At 41.1% G+C, this 20,703-nt stretch overlaps 1 protein-coding gene across 3 annotated transcripts in view; it reads left to right on the forward strand.

Annotated features, from left to right (window-relative positions):
- Positions 1 to 20,703, forward strand: part of COLEC12 (collectin subfamily member 12) — a 201,301-nt gene that overhangs the window by 158,133 nt on the left and 22,465 nt on the right. For all 3 annotated transcript variants that reach the window (XM_056521675.1, XM_056521676.1, XM_056521674.1), the window contains exons 5-8: positions 5,984 to 7,030; positions 10,457 to 10,960; positions 16,103 to 16,239; positions 19,362 to 19,471. In XM_056521675.1, coding sequence (XP_056377650.1) covers positions 5,984 to 7,030; positions 10,457 to 10,960; positions 16,103 to 16,239; positions 19,362 to 19,471 — 1,798 coding nt within the window. The remainder of the gene's footprint in view (positions 1 to 5,983; positions 7,031 to 10,456; positions 10,961 to 16,102; positions 16,240 to 19,361; positions 19,472 to 20,703) is intronic.

The raw sequence follows: 20,703 nt of genomic DNA on the forward strand, positions 1-20,703 counted from the left end.
GTTTTTTTATGTCCAGGTTTCCCCAGATGTATTGGGTTTCGAATGCCCCCATAAATAAATAAGCATACGAAGGGGCCACTTTGACCCCCATAGCGGTCCCTTTTGTTTGATGGTAAACATCTATACAAACATCTTTACATGGTAAACATTATATACAAATAGTTGTTCTCGAGGATGAATTTGAAAGCTTCAAGAAGAAAATGTAGCTGAGATTCACTGATTTCTATATCTGCAGTGAGAAATTCTTTAACCGCTTGAAGTCCCAGGTGATGGTCGATATTGGTATATAAGGCCGCTACATCGCAAGTGACCATTAAATATGTAGGTTCCCAGTTTATAGTGGAAAGATGATCTATAAGTTGGGAAGAATCCCGAAGGTAACTGGGGAGTGTGATCACATTTTTTTGAAAGAATAAATATATGTAGTGAGCCAGATTGCTGGTGGGGGAATTAGTGCAGGCGATAATGGGGTGACCAGGGGGATTACTCAGAGATTTGTGAATTTTGGGGAGAAAAAAAAATATGGCCGATTCAGATGATTCACTGTAAGAAATTAGTATTCTTGTTTATTTAGAATATTGGTTTGATGTGCTTCTTGGAAAAGTCTTCCCAAATCAGTCTTGATCTTGTCTACTTCCATCTTTTTATAGAAGTGGGTGTCTGGGAGGCTTCTAAGAGCTTCATTGTGATATTGGGCATAGTTTAAAATGACAAGACCTCCTCCTTTATCGACCGCTCTGAATACTAGATCTTGATTTTTTTGGAGTTTTCTCATAGCTTGTGTTTCTTTTTTACTCAGATTGGATTTGGCAGCATGCTTGCTATTCTTATTCTGTTGGTTAAGTCTGCTGAAATCTTGGGACACCATCTCCTGAAACATATTGATATGATGACCTTGTGCATGTATGGGGTAAATTGTGTCGGGTGCTTTACCTCCTGGTGTTTGATGTTACTATTCATGCGGGTGTCTGTTGCTGGTTCAGTATCCAGATTTTCTTCACACTTTTTCATATTGAAAACTCTCCTCTTCTCTTAGATTTTAGGCCCTATTCTCTAGGGCACTCATAGTTTTATCTCTTACCTATGGCCATCATTTCTTACCTTTTTCATATTCCCCCTGTCATAGGGTTCGGTTTGAACTAAAGTTTTCACTAATTATAGCTCCCACTGTATAGTGGTCTCCTTAGTATATTACATCCTGTCCATCCATTAATTTTATCTACTAGCGCTATCACCTTGAAGTTTTTCCAATTACCCAACACCACTACCAGCTATTATTGTACGTAACTCTTCCATACCAGCTGTGTCACTATAGTGGAGTGCCACATATTCCTAATATAGTCCAAAAGATCTCAGTATTAGACCACAATTAGCGCCTCCACTTTTAGTATCGCGCCCGTTACCAGCCATGCTGCCATTGGTTAGGGAGCTGTCAGCCCCACTATTCAAAACCCCGCCTTACACTAGTCATGTTACTACATATAGCTCTCTGTACTTGCGGTGGTATGGCTTCACACTTACTGCAACTATATTACCATTAGACAGGGTGCTGTGAGCCTTACCATTCTAAACCCCACCTAACATTAGCCACGCTACTACCATGTAGCGCTTTGTATCAGCAGTGACAGTGCATTACATCCACTGCGCCTCCACGATCGAGCGGCTCCCGGCTAGGCATCAGTTATCACCATAGGTCTGGTTTTTACTATCTTCCATTGACACAATATCTAACTCCGCCCACCACTAGCTACGCTATGGTATTCATAGCACTCTCATCTTCTGGCTTCACTGCGGTCACGGCGCTCAGTAGCGCATTCTGCCCTATACGCATGGTTTTAAACATTTCTCTGACTACATATTATAGAGGGATTATCAGCTTTTATAAATGATTAAACTGACATTTTAATATATATACAAACCATTTACTATACCTGCTTAAGTTATGCTTTTTATACATTTACTGTTTTAAATTTTATCTAAGGTTTATCTAGGATGCAATGAGCTTTTCTGAATAGCATAATTAACGTAACCTTTGAATTGACGTAAGGACTGTCCATTTAAACCTGGCTGTTTTCTGTCTGTATATGCACATTGCCTGACGAAGTGCCCTTTTCAGACAAGAAACGTGTTGTTTGTTGTGCCTAATAAACCTTTTTGATGCAATATCCATGACCAAAGTCACTTTCATCTGACACTGTAATTGCGCCTGGAGAAGATCCTTTTTTCTGTGCTTTTTCCTGGTAAATACTTAACCCCTTGGGGACTGAGGGTTTTTCCATTTTTGCACTTTCGTTTTTTCTTTTTCCCTGTTTTTTAAAAATCATAACCCTTTCAATTTTGCACCAAAAAATCCATATGATGGCTTATTTAAACAAAGTCTAACTCCACTTTAAATCTACAAACACTCCTCACCATCACATCAGAAAAGTCCAATACACTAAGATTTGATTTGTCTTTTAGGCTTCCCAAACTAGAAAGATAGTGGTCATCATCAGTTTTCGTTTTTACTAGCCAATAGATACTGGAGAACATTTACTAAATAAACTTTCTTGCATTTCGATAATAAGCTTCACTAAAGTGTATTATGCATTAAAGGAGAAATCCAGAAAAAATAAACTCATTCCCTATGCACAGGGAATAAGTAGCTAATCATGGGGGGGGGGGGTGTCAGAGCACTGGGAGCCCCCGTGATCACTGGGACAGGACCCAGTGCTCAGTGAGGAGCGTGTGCTGGAGACGTAACATATTCCATTCATTTTTTATGGGAGCACCGAAAAGATGAGTACAGCACTCAGGAATTATCTGCACTCTCATAGAAATGAATGGAGGGCATGCAGTCTACCAGTAGACGACATGCGCTCCTCTCTGAGAGAGCCGGGGTCCTGTCACGCAGATCACAGACGGTTCCAGTGATCGGAAATCCCCCTCCCACAATCAGCTACGTATACCCTATCCTGTGGAAGTTTACTTTTGCCAGCATTCTCCTTTAACAGACTTTCATGCCTACATCATAAGTTTCAATAAGTCTAAGGGGTGTGGATAAGTGGTGTAGCAAAATTGTGTGTGTCATTTGTGCTTCAGTCTTAGCAGTGAGTGCCCATTAACACAGTCCTGGCTGGGGAAATACGGTGCAGCGCCAACAATCCCAACAATAGGACTCTTCTGCCCCATTTGCACTGCAGAATTCCAGACCCTAGACATGTTCATTCTGTAGGCGGAATGTGCTTGGAATGGCATTACCATCTATGGAGGCGGCACATTTCTGAGTGGTCCTAGTGCCGGCATGTTCTGACAGTGTTTGCTGCAGATGGAATATTCACCCGGAATTACTCAAGGTGGAGATTCCTTAGTGTGAATGAGCCCTACATGTATGCCAGCTGTGCAGCATATGTGTTTAATAATTATTTACAACAAATATATTCTATCAAGCATTGAATTAAGATGCAATTTACCCTATTTTTAACAAGTATGACATTCAAACACCATATAACAGTATTAAAGGGGTACTCAGATCTAAAACTATATATTTTTTTTATCAACTTTTCATGTCCTGCGCTCCAGCAACCTGCACCAGCTGCGGGCGCATTATGCCTTTGTCCCTGGCTGCCAGCGGGGCAGGAATTCACATCGCGGGATGCGCCAGCATGCGAATCCCAGCCAGTCACTCACCTCTCTCCCCTGCTGCCTCTGCTGTGTCTCAGCTCCGGCGCGCACGTCCCAGTCCCTTAGGGCGAGTGCGCGCTGGAGCTCAAAAATGTAAAGGGCCAGCACGCCCATAATTATTGTGTACACCTGACACCATCCTATAAGTCTATGCACCTCCCACACTTCCCTGCAGGATCTTCAGTGCCCCTAGGCTGAGATTAAGCATCCCTATAGACTGTTAGCCTTACCCGTGTATCCATACCTTCGGCTACGTTATTAGACTCGGCACCTTTGCCGTCTGCCTTGACCTTCTGCTACGTTTGACTACGCTACTGCCTTATCCTTCGCTACCTCGCCTTGCCCAGCTACCTGTGTGGTCGAGCCGTGTCGGGGGTAGCAATCTGGGTGTCAGCTGCAGGCTCTGGTAAAGATCAGTGGCACCTTAGACTCCGCTCCCCGATACAGTCCCAGTCATCTGCCACACAGGTTAGAGGATCCACATCCAGCTCCGTTACACAACTCATGCCAGAAAGTAAATTACTTCTATTAAAAAATCTTAATCCTTCCAGTGCTTATTAGCGGCTGTATACTACAGAGGAAATTATTTTCTTTTTGATTTCTTTTCTGCTCTCTGCTGACACCTCTGTCCATGTCAGGAACTCTCCAGAGCAGGAGAAAATCCCCATAGCAAACATATGCTGCTCTCGACAATTCCTAAAATGGACAGAGGTGTCAGCAGAGAGCACTGTGGTCATAACAGAAAAGAAATCCCAAAATAAAAGAATTTCCTCTGTAGTATACAGCAGCTATGTAAGGATTAACCCCTTAAGGACATGCGCCGTAAATGTACGGCACTGCATAGCGCATCTTAGTGCATAGTGCCGTACATTTACGGCGCGGCTGTGATACGAGCACAGGAGCTGCGCTCGCTTCATTCCTGGCGGGTCCCGGCGGCTGTCACCCAGTATTGGCAGACATCAACGATTGCGCTGATGTCTGCCATTAACCCCTCAGGGGCCGTGATCAATAGATCACGGCATCTGCGGCAATGCGGCACTTGTAATGGCTGATCTCATCGCCCGTGGCACTGCCACAAGCATCAGATCAGCCAAGATGGCGGACGGAGGTCCCCTCACCTGCCTCAGTCTGTCTCCCCGGGTCTTCTACACTGATCTGCCTTCCAGCAGACCAGAGCAGAAGAACACCGATAATACTGATCAGTGCTATGCCCTATGCATTTGGATCTGGGAATGGAAATATAAAAGAGTTATGAATTTTAGAAGGCGAGGAGGAAAAGAAAAAAACGCTAAAATAAATTGACTGCGTCCTTAAAGGGGTATTCCGACGTTTAGACATCTTATCCCCTGTGGTCGCCGGTAATCAGACCCGGAGCGAACATGCTCCGGGGACTGATTTTAACTGGGGTGCTGCATGCAAGATCACGGGGGTCCCTAGCGGCAGGACCCTCACGATCAGGCATCTTATCCCCTATCCATTGGATAGGGGATAAGATGTCTAAGCACCGGAGTAGCCCTTTAAGGTGAAAATGGGCTGAGTCCTTAAGGGGTTAAGAGTTTTTTAATAGAAGTAATTTACACATCTGTATAACTTTCTGGCACCAGTTGATTTAAAAAAGGTTTCCACCGGAGTACCCCTTTAATAAATTTGTCCAAATGCTTTGTTAGGTGTATAAAACCACTGGTGACCAATGTGGACACCCTGCCAAACATGCACCATAAAAATAAAGCTGACCATGTGGATATATTTATTACAATCTGCTTGTAAGGATGCATGTTTCTGTGTTGACACAAAGGTTTTCCAAAACTTCACCAGAGTACAGATTGGTATCCAGCACATGATGAAGATAAAAACAATAACATTTATTGAAGCATCCTTAAAAGCAAAACATCCAAAAAGTTACTCTTAAGTCTTTCAAACCAAGTTGTGGTTTTAAATCATATTATAGAATCCCATAATTGATTGAGTGGGATTATGAGGCTTTTGAATGGAGATACAGATGGATATATCTATTTGTCTACTTTCCTTCATGATTTCTAAATAATAAAAACAGAATAAGCATCAGATTATAAACTCTGTTATATAACAAACGTATTTGCCAAATCTTCCCGTTTTCCATCCATATGCACAGATTTTCTTGGATGTTGAATTTTAGTCTCTGGGGACTTTCTTTTTTAATAGCTTTTCATCGGGTGATTGGAAAACATTTCAGAATGAGTCACTGAAACAAAACCTAAGTTCATGTAGGGCAGATAAATATATGATAACATTGCCAATGTGATAGTGAATGACTTCCTACCATATGGTATATATTTTGCAGATGATCAAGCTGGAAAAAAGTCAGTCAACACTAACACAGAACTCAACAGTGTGAGGTCAGATATTACAGCCATATATAAACAGCTACGTGAGATCACAGAAAAAAGTAGCAGAAACAAAGATACCATGGAGAAGCTCCAAGAAGCTGGTGACCTTCTAGATGCCAAACAAAGCCAAATGAAAAGTGCCTTAGACAATAACTCTCTGATGATCAATGGAGTCAATCAGACATTACAGGTATATAACAATTATGTTTCCAGTTTACAGCAGGACACCAGCAGTCTGCAGACAAATCTTCAAAGCCAAATGCAGTCAAGCAACATACTTACTATGAGTATAAGTAACCTAAACCTGACGCAGACCCAGCAAAGGACTGTTATAAGCACTTTGCAGAGGTCTGTGGACGATACCAGCCAAGCTATTCAACGTATCAAGAATGATTTTCAAAGCCTTCAACAAGCTGTTCTTCAAACTCGGAAGGATACGGACTGGTTAAAAGAGAGAGTCCAGAACCTACAAAACATTGCAACAAATAACTCAGCTCTTGTGAAGGCCAACAATGAGACTGTAGAAGAAATGAGCAACCAGCTCAACAATCTTGGTATTCAGGTTGAAAACATTACTATGACTGCTCAAGGAAATGAACAAAACTTAAAGGATATCCAGGATTATCATAAAGAATATGAGAATAGGACATATGCCAAATTCAACTATTTGGAAGAGCGTTTCCAGAAATTTGAGGAAGATATAGTAGGTATTATTACCAATATTAGTTACACTGCCCATCACCTAAGGACGCTGACTAGTAATCTCAATGATGTAAGAACAACTTGCACTGATACGCTGAGTAAACACACAGAAGATTTAATTCAGCTGAATAATTCTATCTCCAGTATTCAGCTAGACACTTCTTCCCTCAGGAGTCAACAGGATATAATGAGGCAAAGACTAGACAATGAAGTAGCCAACTTATCAATAATCATGGAAGAAATGAAGTTGGTGGATTCCAAGCATGGACAACTAATAAAGAATTTCACCATATTGCAAGGTAGGATCATATTTACTTTCTTTTAGACAAATGTTTCTAGTTTAATTTTATTGGTTTTCAGATTAAATTAAGAATGTTGAAACAGTTTCTTACTATCACACATAAGAAGCAATCATAACTTTGATAACTTCATAGAGTGTTTATAGCATTTATTTAGTTATGCAGTGCAGTAAAAATATTTTGAAGCAGCTGGTAGAGAAGTCACCATGAACTATGGCTTAACTGTTCTAAATGCCCATTTTTATGAAGCGTAAATCTGAAAATGAAATGTTTAAAATGCTACAACTTGTATAATTGTTGGTCTGTTCATTTCTAAATATATTGAGACAAAGATAAATGTAAGTCACAGCATTTTCAATTTACCACACTGGCTTACAGGGTTATTCCACATACAGATAATTATGGAATATTCACAGGATATGCAATGAATGTCTGGTAGGTCAACATCCCACCTCAGTAGAAAAGTCTTCTGAAAACAGGTTAGCAACTCAAAATGACAATTTAAAAAGTTTAAATAGGTGAAAGTCCACAGTAGTAATGCCTTTTAATAACTAACTGAAAAGATGATGACAAATAGTGAGAATTTAAAAGAGATATCTCACCTGCCATTGCTCCCCTGGTGTCCCGGTATCTAGCTCCGCTCCTCCACCGCTTCTCCTTCCTGGTCCGGATGTGGTCAGCACGTCACAATGCCTGTCGGTAAATCGCTGGGCGCAGCGGTGTCCCGCCTATGCCGGCGACTGAGCGACTAGGCTCAATGCATCACACTGCCGCTCAGCCTATCGATGGCCTAGGCAAGATATTGCTGCAACTGAGATTTGCTGACAGGCATTGTGACATACTGTTTACGGCTGGACCAGAAAGAAGACGGCTGCAGAAGAGCGCAGTGAGATACCAGGACACCAGAGGAGTGATGGCAAGTGAGTCCTGCAGCCTAAGCATTACAGAAAAAAACTAATTGTACATGAGACTTCATCTTTAAGACTATGTATGTATATTTCTCAGGCATAGATTTAACTATTTAGTGCTACAGATATTTTTTCATCTCTACATATTGATGCTTATGCTTTACATCACTTGTCTACCACACAGTATCTGTGTCATTTTGTGTGTGTGTGTGTGTGTGTGTGTGTGACTCTTCACATATTCTAGAACACCATGCCTGATTAAGAGAGCTAGGTAGTATCGAAAGCTTGCCATTTGATATCATTTTTTATTATAGCCACTATCAACAATTGAGAATTTTTAGAATTTCAAGCTTTGGCAATCATTTCTGCTTTACTAATAGTAATACTCTATAAGAAAAAGCATTAAAAAAAACTGTGTAGCCTAAGAATGCTAATAGAAGTGATGAGAAGGAAAATATAATTTTCAATTTGGTGGGACTGGAAGGGTTAATAAAGCAGGATTTATAAAAGTATTGTCTAAAGCTTCCTCCAAAACTTAATTTCTTAATGAGCCCTTGTCGTTATTACCTCTGGTGAGTCTGATAAAGTTTAATGTCTAAAATGCCATGTAATTTGAAGGAAAGTCTAGAAATATGTATGATTTTAACATAAGAGTGTTAAAATTTTGAATAAGTGTGTCAATACATTTAGGTAAAAGATCTTTTTACCCAGTAAATATTTTTGCAACTACACTGCTCAAAAAATAAAGGGGACACTAAGATAACACATCCTAGATCTGAATGAATGAACTAATCGTATGAAATACTTTTGTCTTTACATAGTTGAATGTGCTGACAACAAAATCACACACAAATTATCAATGGAAATCAAATTTATCAACCCATGGAGGTCTGGAAATGGAGTCACACTCAAAATCAAAGTGGAAAACCACACTACAGGCTGATCCAAATTTTATGTAATGTCCTTAAAACAAGTCAGAATGAGGCTCAGTAGTGTGTGTGGCCTCTACGTGCCCGTATGACCTCCCTACAATGCCTGGGCATGCTCCTGATGAGGTGGCGGATGGTCTCCTGAGGGATGTCCTCCCAGACCTGGACTAAAGCATCCGCCAACTCCTGGACAGTCTGAGGTGCAACGTGGCGTGTGTGGATGGAGCAAGACATGATGTCCCAGATGTGCTCAATCAGATTCAGGTCTGGGGAATGGTCAGGCCAGTCCATAGCATCAATGCCTTCCTCTTGCAGGAACTGCTCAAACACTCCAGCCACATGAGGTCTAGCATTGTCTTGCATTAGGAGGTACCCAGGTCCACACCAGCATATGGTTTCACAAGGGGTCTGATGATCTCATCTCGGTACCTAATGGCAGTCAGCCTACCTCTGGCAAGCACATAGAAGGCTGTGCGGCCCCCCAAAGAAATGACACCCCACACCATTACTGACCCACCATCAAACCGGTAATGCTGGAGGATATTGCAGGAAGCAGAACATTCTCCACAGCGTCTCCAGACTCTGTTGCGTCTGTCACATGTGCTAAGTGTGAACCTGCTTTTATCTGTGAAGAGCACAGGGCGCCAGTGGCAAATTTGCCAATCTTGGTGTTGCCAAACGTCCTGCACGGTGTTGGGCTGTAAGCACAACCCCCACCTGTGGACGTCGGGCCTTCATACCACCCTCATGGAGTCTGTTTCTGACCATTTAAGTGGACACATGCACATTAGTGGCCTGCTGGAGGTCATTTTGCAGGGCTCTGGCAGTGCTCCTCCTGCTCCTCCTTGCACAAAGGCAAAGTTAGCGGTCCTGCTGCTGGGTTGTTGCCCTCCTATGACCTCCTCCACATCTCCTGATGTACTGGCCTGTCTCCTGGTAGCGCCTCCATGCTCTGGACACTACATTCACAGACACAGCAAACCCTCTTGCCACAGCTCACATAGATGTGCCATCCTGGATAAGCTGCACTACCTGAGCCACTTGTGTAGGTTGTATACTCCATCTCATGCTACCACTAGAGTGAAAGCACCGCCAGTATTAAAAAGTGACCAAAACATCAGCCAGGAAGCATAGGAACTGAGAAGTGGTCTGTGGGCACCACCTGCAGAACCACTCCTTTATTGGTGGTGTATTGCTAATTGCCTATAATTTCCACCTGTGGTCTGTTCCATTTGCACAACAGCACGTGAAATTGATTGTCAGTCAGTGTTGCTACCTGAGTGGACAGTGTGATTTCACAGAAGTGTGATTGACTGGGAGTTACATTGTGTAACTTTATTTTTTTGAGCAGTGTATGTTTATGTTTGTGTTGTTGAGCACAATTATCACTGTTTGCAGTTTTTGCATTTCTGTTTTCACCCCCAGACAATTCGCCATGTACAGTGTCAAAGTAATCCCTGCAGAATAATAATAAGGATCAAACCGTGTACTTATCTGTTGCAAATTTTCAAGTTATAGTTGACTGTACTTCGCTTTATATATATATTTGTGGATAATGAATGCCTAATTTTTTTTAATACTTTTTATAGGACCGCCAGGTCCTAGAGGACCAAAGGGTGAAAGAGGACCTCTTGGTCCCATGGGACCTATTGGACCAAAGGGACAGACTGGGGACAAAGGAGAACCAGGGTTGCCAGGACCTGCTGGTGAAAAAGGAATCCCTGGACCATTTGGCCCTCCAGGAGAAAAGGGATCAAGAGGTTCAAAGGGCCCACAAGGAAATAAAGGGCAAAGGGGTTCCCCAGGAAAAAGTGGTGAACCAGGACCTAAAGGCGACCCAGGCTTACCAGGACCACCTGGAACAAATGGACCACCAGGGCCTCCTGGTCCTTCAGGTCCACAAGGGAATAAAGGAATTATTGGTGAACCTGGAATTCCTGGTATTAGGGGGGCACCTGGACCACCAGGCGTAACTGGATTACCAGGTTTGCCAGGACCTAGAGGACCACCTGGACCTCCAGGAGATGCCGCAAGATTACTATCATTTCATGATTTCTCCACACCTGAACTTGAAATAAATCCACAAGTGCCAGGTATGTGAAAATAAATTGCAGACAATACTTACAAATCAACATATTGGCCAAAATTTACTGGAGTCATTAGCCCACAGCAGCCAATCACAGCTCAGTTTTGATTTACCAGAGGTAGTTAAGAAATAAACTAGCAGAACTGTGATTGGTTGCAGGCAAATCACTTAAGTTTTGGTTTTGGACTGATTGATAAATCTGGTCTGTGGAGTAACTATATATATTTAGCATTTGTTAGTATGGATGATGCATCCTGTTTTCTGAAACTGACTTGTCAAGCTTTGCAGTACAGATTGAAACAGAATGAGCAGTCATCACATTATCAGTAGTGGGTGGCTACTGAAAATAGGAAATATTTACTGTTGAAAATGTGCCAGGATTCTGCATCCATTTACATAATTACATGATTTATGCTACCTTTATTTTTAATTAATTTTGTATTCATTGAATTACTTATGTGCTGCATTTATTATGTGTTTTTGGCAGTTTTGGCCTTCCTTGACAAGGTGATGTGAGAGGAAGGGGTGTGGCTTGGCTAGGGAGGGGCTTGTCATGAACACTACATCTTACTGACAGTGTGCCAAAATCTATCTATCTAGACTATCTAGTATAAGTTTAGTTTGTTATGCTGGGTTTTACACTGTGTTAGTGTTTCCCCTATACTGTTTTTGTTTTATTACGTTTATTTTTGCTATATACAAAAGCGTAGTGGATTACTCAATTTTATGCAGCAAAAAAAAAAGACACATTGGGGGAGATTTATCATTAGGTGTCTATTGTAGACACAGATCTACCCGTTTGCACTGCTTGTCTAATTTACACTCTTGCTCAAGATTTACAAAAGTTGTGCACTCCTTTGATAAATTTTGTGCAAATATAGAACCCCCCTCCCTTGCCCTACCGTGCACTTCACACTTTACAGAGCTGTGGCATTTTCCCGCAGTACACTGCTCACATAGCTAGAAGTGCCGGAGCAGGAGTGTGTGCCGAAGAAAACTCTGCACAATAATAAAATCATAAATCTTTATAAAGTACACATAGGGGAGATTCTCAGAGAAGTTTGTGCCAAAAAAAAGTGCACGAAAAGTATCGACCATATTTTCAAGGAGCGTTGTGCTGCGGTTTACACTGTTCACATCAGTTTTGTAAAAGTGGGCGTGTCCACGTATATTGTCTGCTTTACATGATATTTTCAAAGGGGTGAGAGTCCAGTTTACATCAAAAATTTCACACCAGCTTTTTGATAGTGTAGAAATCACAGAAATGGTTGTAGTTTTATTGTTTTTGTTTTCTTCTCATTTTAGATATGTGAGTGCGGAGGACTACGTCAGATTCGGCGGATTGCGATGATGAACAGCGTTTTTTAAAATGTCAATAAAAGGGTTAATGAGGGCTGTGGGGAATGCACTATTTCTCCCGTTCATTCACCCGTCACAAAATAACGTCCGTTATTAATAACGGGCGATAATGGATTAAAACGGCTATTCGAAAAATCCCATAGACTATAATGGGATTTTCTAATAGCCGTTAGTGATTTTGTACCGGCCTTATAACTGCCGATTTCCCCTCTTTTTATAATGGGCATTCATAACGGGTACATTTTTATAGTGTGAAAGCACTCTTAGAGCTAGCTGATTTTGGGGCTAGCGCTAAGCCCGTTTAGTAATGGATTCTGTCTACAAGACTGCTTCCACTACTAAGCCTGAAAATTCAATTATAAACAACACAACACATTGAAAAAAAATGTTTATTTAAAAAAAACACTCCCCCACAGCCCTCGTTAACCATTTTATTGAAATTTAAAAAAATGCTGGTCATCGTCGCAGTCCACTGAATCTGACAATAGTCCTCTGCATTCAGGTATCTGAACTGAGAAGAAAAGAAAAATAAGAAATATGGGTTAGTACATGTTTTGCGCTCTCCCCTGGGGAGAGTGCACATAATGCAGTGTGTTCATAAACAGGGAGCCTCCAATTGTTGCTAAACTACAACTCCCATCATGGGGGCTGTAGTTAAGCAACGGCTGAAGTCACACTGCCAGAAAAGCTCTGATCCCATTATGCAGAACGCATACAGAGTCAGGCCTGGATTGTGTAGCTTGATCTGTCCCTCTTCCCTTGGACTACTACTCCCATCATGGGACAGAGTCTGTCCCATGATGGGAGTAGTTGTAGTACCGCAGCGCTGAGGGATGACACTTGCACATCCCCCGGCTGTGGGACTTTTAAGACTACTTCTCCCATCATGGACATACTCCTTCCATGATGGGAGTTATAGTCCAGGGGCTGAGTTGCAGATCACAGCAGGTCATTCTGCTGAGACCCGCTGCGATCCGCATTTATTAAGTTAACAAGCCGGCAGCACATGCGGCTACACTGCGCTCGCCGCCGGCTCCTGTATACACCGCTCATAATTCATAATCACCGCTCTGGAGCTCTGATTGGTGAATAGCTATTCACCAATCAGAGCGATTATGAAATGTGACATCTTACACAGGAACCGGCGAAGAGCGAAGTGTAGCCGCATGTGCCGCCGGCTTTTACAGTTAAATGTGGATGGCAGCGGGTCTCTGGAGAAGGACCCAGTGCGATCTCCCCCTCAGCCCATGGACTATAACTCCTATCATGCGCAGAGTCTGTCCTTGATGGGTTTAGTAGTCCTAAATGTCCCAAAATAGTCCCACAGCCAGGGGGATGTGCAAGTGCCGTCTCTCAGCGCTGCGGTACTACAACTACTCCCATCATGGGACAGACTCTGTCCCATGGTGGGAGTAGTTGTAGTTTAGCAATGTTGAGGGATGGCTCCTACATCTCCCGGCTGTCTCGGTAGAACACTTTCCTATGTGTCTTTTTGATGGTGTATTTTTGCGCAAAAATATGCGTCTAAACAAAAAAAAAAACACAAATAATAAATTAGTATCCACTGTAGAATGCATTCCACAATACACAAAAAAATAGAGTACTTGCTTTTTGCTCTACCAAAAAAGATGCACAAAAAAGATGCAATGAAAGTCACTGCGCAAATTTATGCGCAAAAAATACACAAGAAAAAGGGGTAAACTCAATGATAAATCTCCCCCAATGTATCTTTTTTGTAATGTAAGTCAAGGGAAAACAGATTCTGCTGTATGGCATTCAGCCCCTTCAACATATAAGTATATGTATAAAACATATACGTTAAATGTAAGCACAAACACAGTGTGAATATATATCAGCCTCATTATTTCCCTTCTACAGTCTGTTTACTAATATTAAACACATGAGACAGTATCTTGAAAACATACATACACTAGCTTTTGCCCGTGGCTTTGCTCGCGTGAAATTTGGGGTAACATAGATCTACTTTTTACAATCCTATAGTAATGAGGTCGCTCTGGGTAAAGTCTACGGGCATCCAAACAACCCAAATTCTTTCAACTTTGATCACCGCGTCTAAAAAGTTAATGCTGGACATCTGCCGGAACGGCGATGTCCGGCATTAGCCACGGGTCCTGGCTGCTGATAGCAGCCGGGACCGAGCAGGTATGATGCGAGCTCAGCTCCTGAGCTCGCTTCATAACCCTCCCGTGCCGCAGTGCCGGATATACCCGGCGTTCTGCGGCAAGGGGTTAATTCATACAAACTTTGAACAACCGTTTCACCCCTTCAGGGGTGGAATTTTAGAAAATGTTAAAACATGTGTTTCTTTATTTCTAATTGTTAGCCTAAAAAACAAAGTTTCATGCGTCTAGCTTCAAAAATGACAGACTTCTATACAAACTTTCAACCCCTTTTTTTACCCCCTTAAGGATGAATTTTGAAAAATTCTTTCTTATTCCTCGTCTATGTCTTAAAAACAACACCTGTGAAAAAATTCAGCTTTCTAGGTCCAAGGGTTTCGGCTGGGCATTGATGAGTCAATGAATCAGGCCTTCTTTTATATATATATATATATATATATATATATATATATATATATATATATATGTATATATACAGCAACAGAAGAATGCAGCAGCACACTGCCAGCACAAGGATATAGGTGAAACATGAAAATGCAGTTAAAACATGGAGAGCTATACAGCTATGGTGTAATAGATGCAAATGTGAAACTATGAAATAGTGAGGCACTTAGCTCGCAAATTTGTCTCCGCCGGCGGTCAAATAGCTTGGACCGTCCCACCGCGATAAGGTAGCCTCCTGGGACGGACCCTACACTGTGTATATGCCTCTGTGTGAACAATTCAGTAAGCATGGCAGGGTCTGGAACATCCAAGACACCTTATATACACACCTGATAGAGGTGGGTGGGGTGCAAGGCCAACATGGAGGTAGCCACTCCCCCGTATGTGCAATACAGACAAAGAATAAGTCAGCCAGCACTTTAGTTGATACCAAACTATTATATGGACCTGGCCTACAGGTGCACGCTACTAGGCTAAATATACAGCAACAGAAGAATGCAGCAGCACACTGCCAGCACAAGGATATAGGTGAAACATGAAAATGAAAATGCAGTTAAAACATGGAGAGCTATACAGCTATACCAGATCCTGCCATGCTTACTGAATTGTTCACACAGAGGCATATACACAGTGTAGGGTCCGTCCCAGGAGGCTACCTTATCGCGGTGGGACGGTCCAAACTATTTGACCGCCGGCGGAGACAAATTTGCGAGCTAAGTGCCTCACTATTTCATAGTTTCACATTTGCATCTATTACACCATAGCTGTATAGCTCTCCATGTTTTAACTGCATTTTCATGTTTCACCTATATCCTTGTGCTGGCAGTGTGCTGCTGCATTCTTCTGTTGCTGTATATTTAGCCTAGTAGCGTGCACCTGTAGGCCAGGTCCATATAATAGTTTGGTATCAACTAAAGTGCTGGCTGACTTATTCTTTGTCTATATATATATATATATATATATATATAGATGGATTGGCCAAGTGCACTTGTTAATTGCTATGTGGCAGCAATACAATGGCATTGCTTTTCCTCATAAGAACAAAGAATTGCGCATATCAACATTTTAGCCCTTGTTTCATCTCAGATTGCCGGCCGATCTATCCTCAGTTATCTATGTTTATGATCAGATATGTAAACAACTTGAATTCTAGTTGCATAGAGATAAGACAATAAATTACCAAATATTATATGTCTTCCATCTAGGTTGTCCGTATGAATGGAGGAATTTCACTGACAAATGTTACTATTTTTCAATTGGAAAAGATATTTTTGATGATGCTAAGCTGTACTGTGAAGAAAAAGGCGCTAAGTTAGTTATTATAGAAAGTAAAGAAGAGCAGGTAAGTGCTGTTCAGAGCATGGTAAATATTCGAGTAATTCAACATGAGCAGCAAAATAAGCATGTAGTAAAATTTATAGGGAATGTGCAGGGCCGGCCCTACAATGGGTCCCGCTGGGTCCACTGGACCCAGGCGGCATCTTCACAAGGATGGCAAATTGCTGCCTCGAGAAGATTTTTGACCCCTTTGTGGCCCATGATGGACCTAGTGTGTGCTCAGGGTGTATGGAGCGGGCTCGTGACTTGAACCCGATACATACCCGATGACCCCCAGATCTGACCCCCAGATTGGGACCACACACAAAAACATGTAAAAAACCACATAATGTTCAATACAAGTACACATAGGGGCATGTCACAAGAACTGCACTCCACCCTGGACCTAAACTTCATTAATCCTACCCATGGTTAGGACTCGATAGCAGCAGCCCAAAGCATGTACAAAATAAGAGAATAAATAATCAATAATATATAAACTACAAAATAGTGCAAAACACATAAATTCCCATGCAAAAAAAGTGTAAAATTGTTACTGCTTTATAATATGGCAGCACGTGACCATCAAGCCAACATTCAAAGTACCCCCGGACAACTTTCAACTCTGGAGCATGCTCGTGATATTTAGAGAATTTCACTGTGAATTTTACTCTATGCTTTAGAGAGAAATCTATGGGTAATCCACAGCAAAAAATCTGCAGAAAAATGCATGATTTGCCGAAAATTTCCAATATGAAACTTATACATATATATATATATATATATATATATATATATATATATATATATATATATATATATATATCAACTGGCTCCAGAATCAACAGATTTGTTAATTACTTCTATTAAAAAATCTTAATCCTTTCAGTACTTATGAGCTTCTGAAGTTAAGGTTGTTCTTTTCTGTCTAAGTCCTCTCTGATGACACCTGTCTCAGGAAAACGCCCAGTTTAGAAGCAAATCCCCATAGCAAACCTCTTCTAAACTGGGCATTTCCCGAGACAGGTGTCATCAGAGAGGACTTAGACAGAAAAGAACAACCTTAACTTCAGAAGCTCATAAGTACTGAAAGGATTAAGATTTTTTAATAGAAGTAATTTACAAATCTGTTTAACTTTCTGGAGCCAGTTGACATATATAAAAAAGTTTTTTTCCTGGAATACCCCTTTAAATAGTGTACAAAGAGAAGGAGATCTGATTAAACCAAGCATTGGTGCAGCCATTCCCTTGAATCTCCTTCTGGCTGACATTGTGATCTTATAGAAGGAGATTTATCAAGCTCTGTAGTAGATTTTTTTTGCGTAAAAACTTGCGCACGTACGACTTTTCTATACATGCTGCGACTTTTTGATTTTTGCTTATTCCAAAGCACATTTCTGAAATCTGCTTACATAGTAATTTTTTTTTTTTTTTTTACTTTGCAGTGGTCATGTATTTATCAAATGCGATAGTCGCTATTTATAAAGAAAAAAAAAGTTGCATCTCCATTTAAAAGTCGCATATGTATTCCAGGTCCAACCCGATTTACAGAAAGTGCATACGTCTGCAGAAAAGGACATTAACACCCACTTTAACAACTGTTCTTGTTCTGCATCATGAAACAAAGCTACTACATTAATGTTAATTATAGAAAAAAATTATTATATAACTAATAACTAATTAATTTTAAGGTTGAAAATACACACTGCACACCTTGTCAATTTTAGGACACGTACATGCTGGCGTACCCACTAAATTTTTTAATTAATGTTGTGTTAGAATAGAATAAGGCACAAAATAATTGTGTAAGAATTTTTACAGACTACGTAAATAACCCATATGTGGCACTAAAATTTTTTCTTAAAAAAAAAAAAAGAAACATCCATAGTAATACAGCTTCATGCACATTTTGGGGTGGATAACGTACCGAGCCTTTTTTTTTTTTTTTTTTGTGGCTTCACTATTGTTTATGTGCCTGTTTATGTGCTATTCTGTCTTCCTTCCTGACATAAACTCCGGCCTTAGTGCAGCAACGCAAGACTCCGCCCACCAACGTCACATAATGCGGGCTCAAAATAAAAAAATAAAAAAAGCTTCCAGAGTACGGATATTCATGATGCAGCATAGTATGTTTTTATAATTTTTTAATTTCTGAAGAGGGTGGATGGGTTGTTGGGGGATAGTTGGAGTGCAGCCATTTAATGCCAGGCAGGCCAGTCAGGGTGTCACCTGATGCGGTACGCCCCCCTCCCCGTCACTCTCTAGCAACACTACTGGTAATAAAGGGTAGATAAAGAACTTCGGCTATTAAAAAGTACCTCTCATCAAAAATATTTTTTATATTTTATAGTTTAATATATATATATATATATATATATATTTTGTAATTGGATTGTATAAAAAAAAATCCTTTACTGTGTTTTTTAGGTTTGAAATATTGCCCACTAGGGGTCTCCCTAAGAGTGGCTGTTTGAGTGATTTCGGACTCACGGCCGCCCGAGTCCTAAATCTCATATTAAGCGCAGCTCCCCGCCTGTCAATCAGACGGATGGGAGCGAGCGCTGTGCTCCTATCACTGGAGGGCACGGCAGCACTGTAATCCAACGTTCCTCCTCTCTGTATGGCATGGGTATAGCCAAACAGAGAGTAGGAGACTCAGAGGCTGCCGTCCCTGCTCTGTGCTCCACCTGTATGCGACAGCATACAGGAAGAAGGGGGCGGAAGACGGCCCGGCCAGGACTCAGAGCTACTGAAGATGCTATTAAAAAGGTATTTCTATGGGGTTTTACATATAAGTAAATACAGGGATAGAGATAGTTAGAGTCAGGGACAGATGGGGAGGGGGATTAGGGAAAGGTTAGTTGATGATAGGTACTATTTAACATAAGGGAAAACTTTTCTGCTTTAACAAATGCTTTTGTAAGCAGGTTTCCCGGGTTTTGCTTACGTGTGATTTACTTATCAAGCTTGTGCGACTGTTTGATAAATAGGTCGCTTGTAAGCAAAAGTAAGTTTAAAAAAAATTGTCTTATAAAAGCCATACGTTTTAAAAGAATCATAAATCTCCTTCATAATGATTATACATTTCTGAATTCTAAGGTTGAGATAATGTCACTGGTTACTTATGTTTTCGTTTTGTCTTTATAGCAATTCATTAAGAAGCAAACTACTGGAAATGGCAACTTTTGGATTGGGCTTAATGACATAGAAGAGGAGAATGTATGGAAGTGGATAGATGGTACCATCCCAGCTTTCACGTATGTATAAAAGCAAGGACATGTTTCAACCCAATATTAAAGAAGATGTCCAGCGAAACCAAATGTATCCCCTATCCACAGGACCGCTGGGATCTCCCATACGGGGCCTTGGCTCAGCCCCAGCTCTGCTAATGCACGTTTCGTACCCAGCACATCAGCTGGTCGAAACACGCCCCTCCATTCATCTCTATAGGAGAGGCGGAGGCACACAAACAATGTATCTGTGCCTCTCCCACAGAGATGAATTGACTGACTTGCTGGATACGAAACGTCACTTTCTTGAGCAGAACCAGGGCCGAGCCGAGGTCCCATACAGGAGATTGCGGGGTTCCCAGAGGTCAGACCACCCGTGATCAGACACAAAATTTTGTTTTGCTGGACATCTTTAATTTTGTTGGTAGCAAATTATGTCTGATAATTGTTACCTGAAAAAACTTGTTAATGATTGGAAAACAAGTGGAAATTTGTAAAGAGGAGACACTAAAGGGGTATTTGCACATAGGACAAGGGCATCTATCTGATCATTTACAACCACATTTATTATCAGTAAATATGCCATAAATGTCTAATTTATAGACTAAGTGTCGTTAAGATTTCTAAATGATCAAATGTTTAAATGGGCACTATTTGATCCAAAAACTTTTTATATGTTGTTACTGATGAAAATTAAAGACTTTTTGTAATATGATTGTTTAAAATTTTTGGATTATTTTATAAAGAAAACACCTCCTGAAAATCCCACCACTAGGGGACCCCATACCTACTGGGACACTAACCAGTCCTGCAGCAGCATCAGGCTTTTCCATGAGTCAGGGACAAAATATGACTCATGGACAAGGCTGCATGAGCAGACACACCAATCACCTCACACCACCACAAGGGAGGACACGGCCCTTTCCCCTGAAGGGATTTCTAACACTGTGAGCTAATGAAAAGAGGTTTTGTTTGTAACAAATATAGTTGATAGAGGCAGAAAAATTAGATGTACATGGTCAGGATTAGGTACTGAGTAACATATTTTTATTTTATTTTTTTTGTGGGATCTGACAGGTACACTTTAAGCATCTAGTTCCATTCTGTAACATGTGGGAGGGGCTTCAGTAGTATAAAATCCAGATCGAAATCAAATCTTTTCATCCATGTGAAACACCAGAAATTGAATCAAGTCAGTAAAGTATGATTGTGCGACAACATGCCAGTTATCGCCACTTGTCGCACACTGAGAGGGACAG

Source organism: Hyla sarda, chromosome 5, assembly GCF_029499605.1.
Source record: "Hyla sarda isolate aHylSar1 chromosome 5, aHylSar1.hap1, whole genome shotgun sequence".
NCBI lineage: Eukaryota > Metazoa > Chordata > Amphibia > Anura > Hylidae > Hyla > Hyla sarda.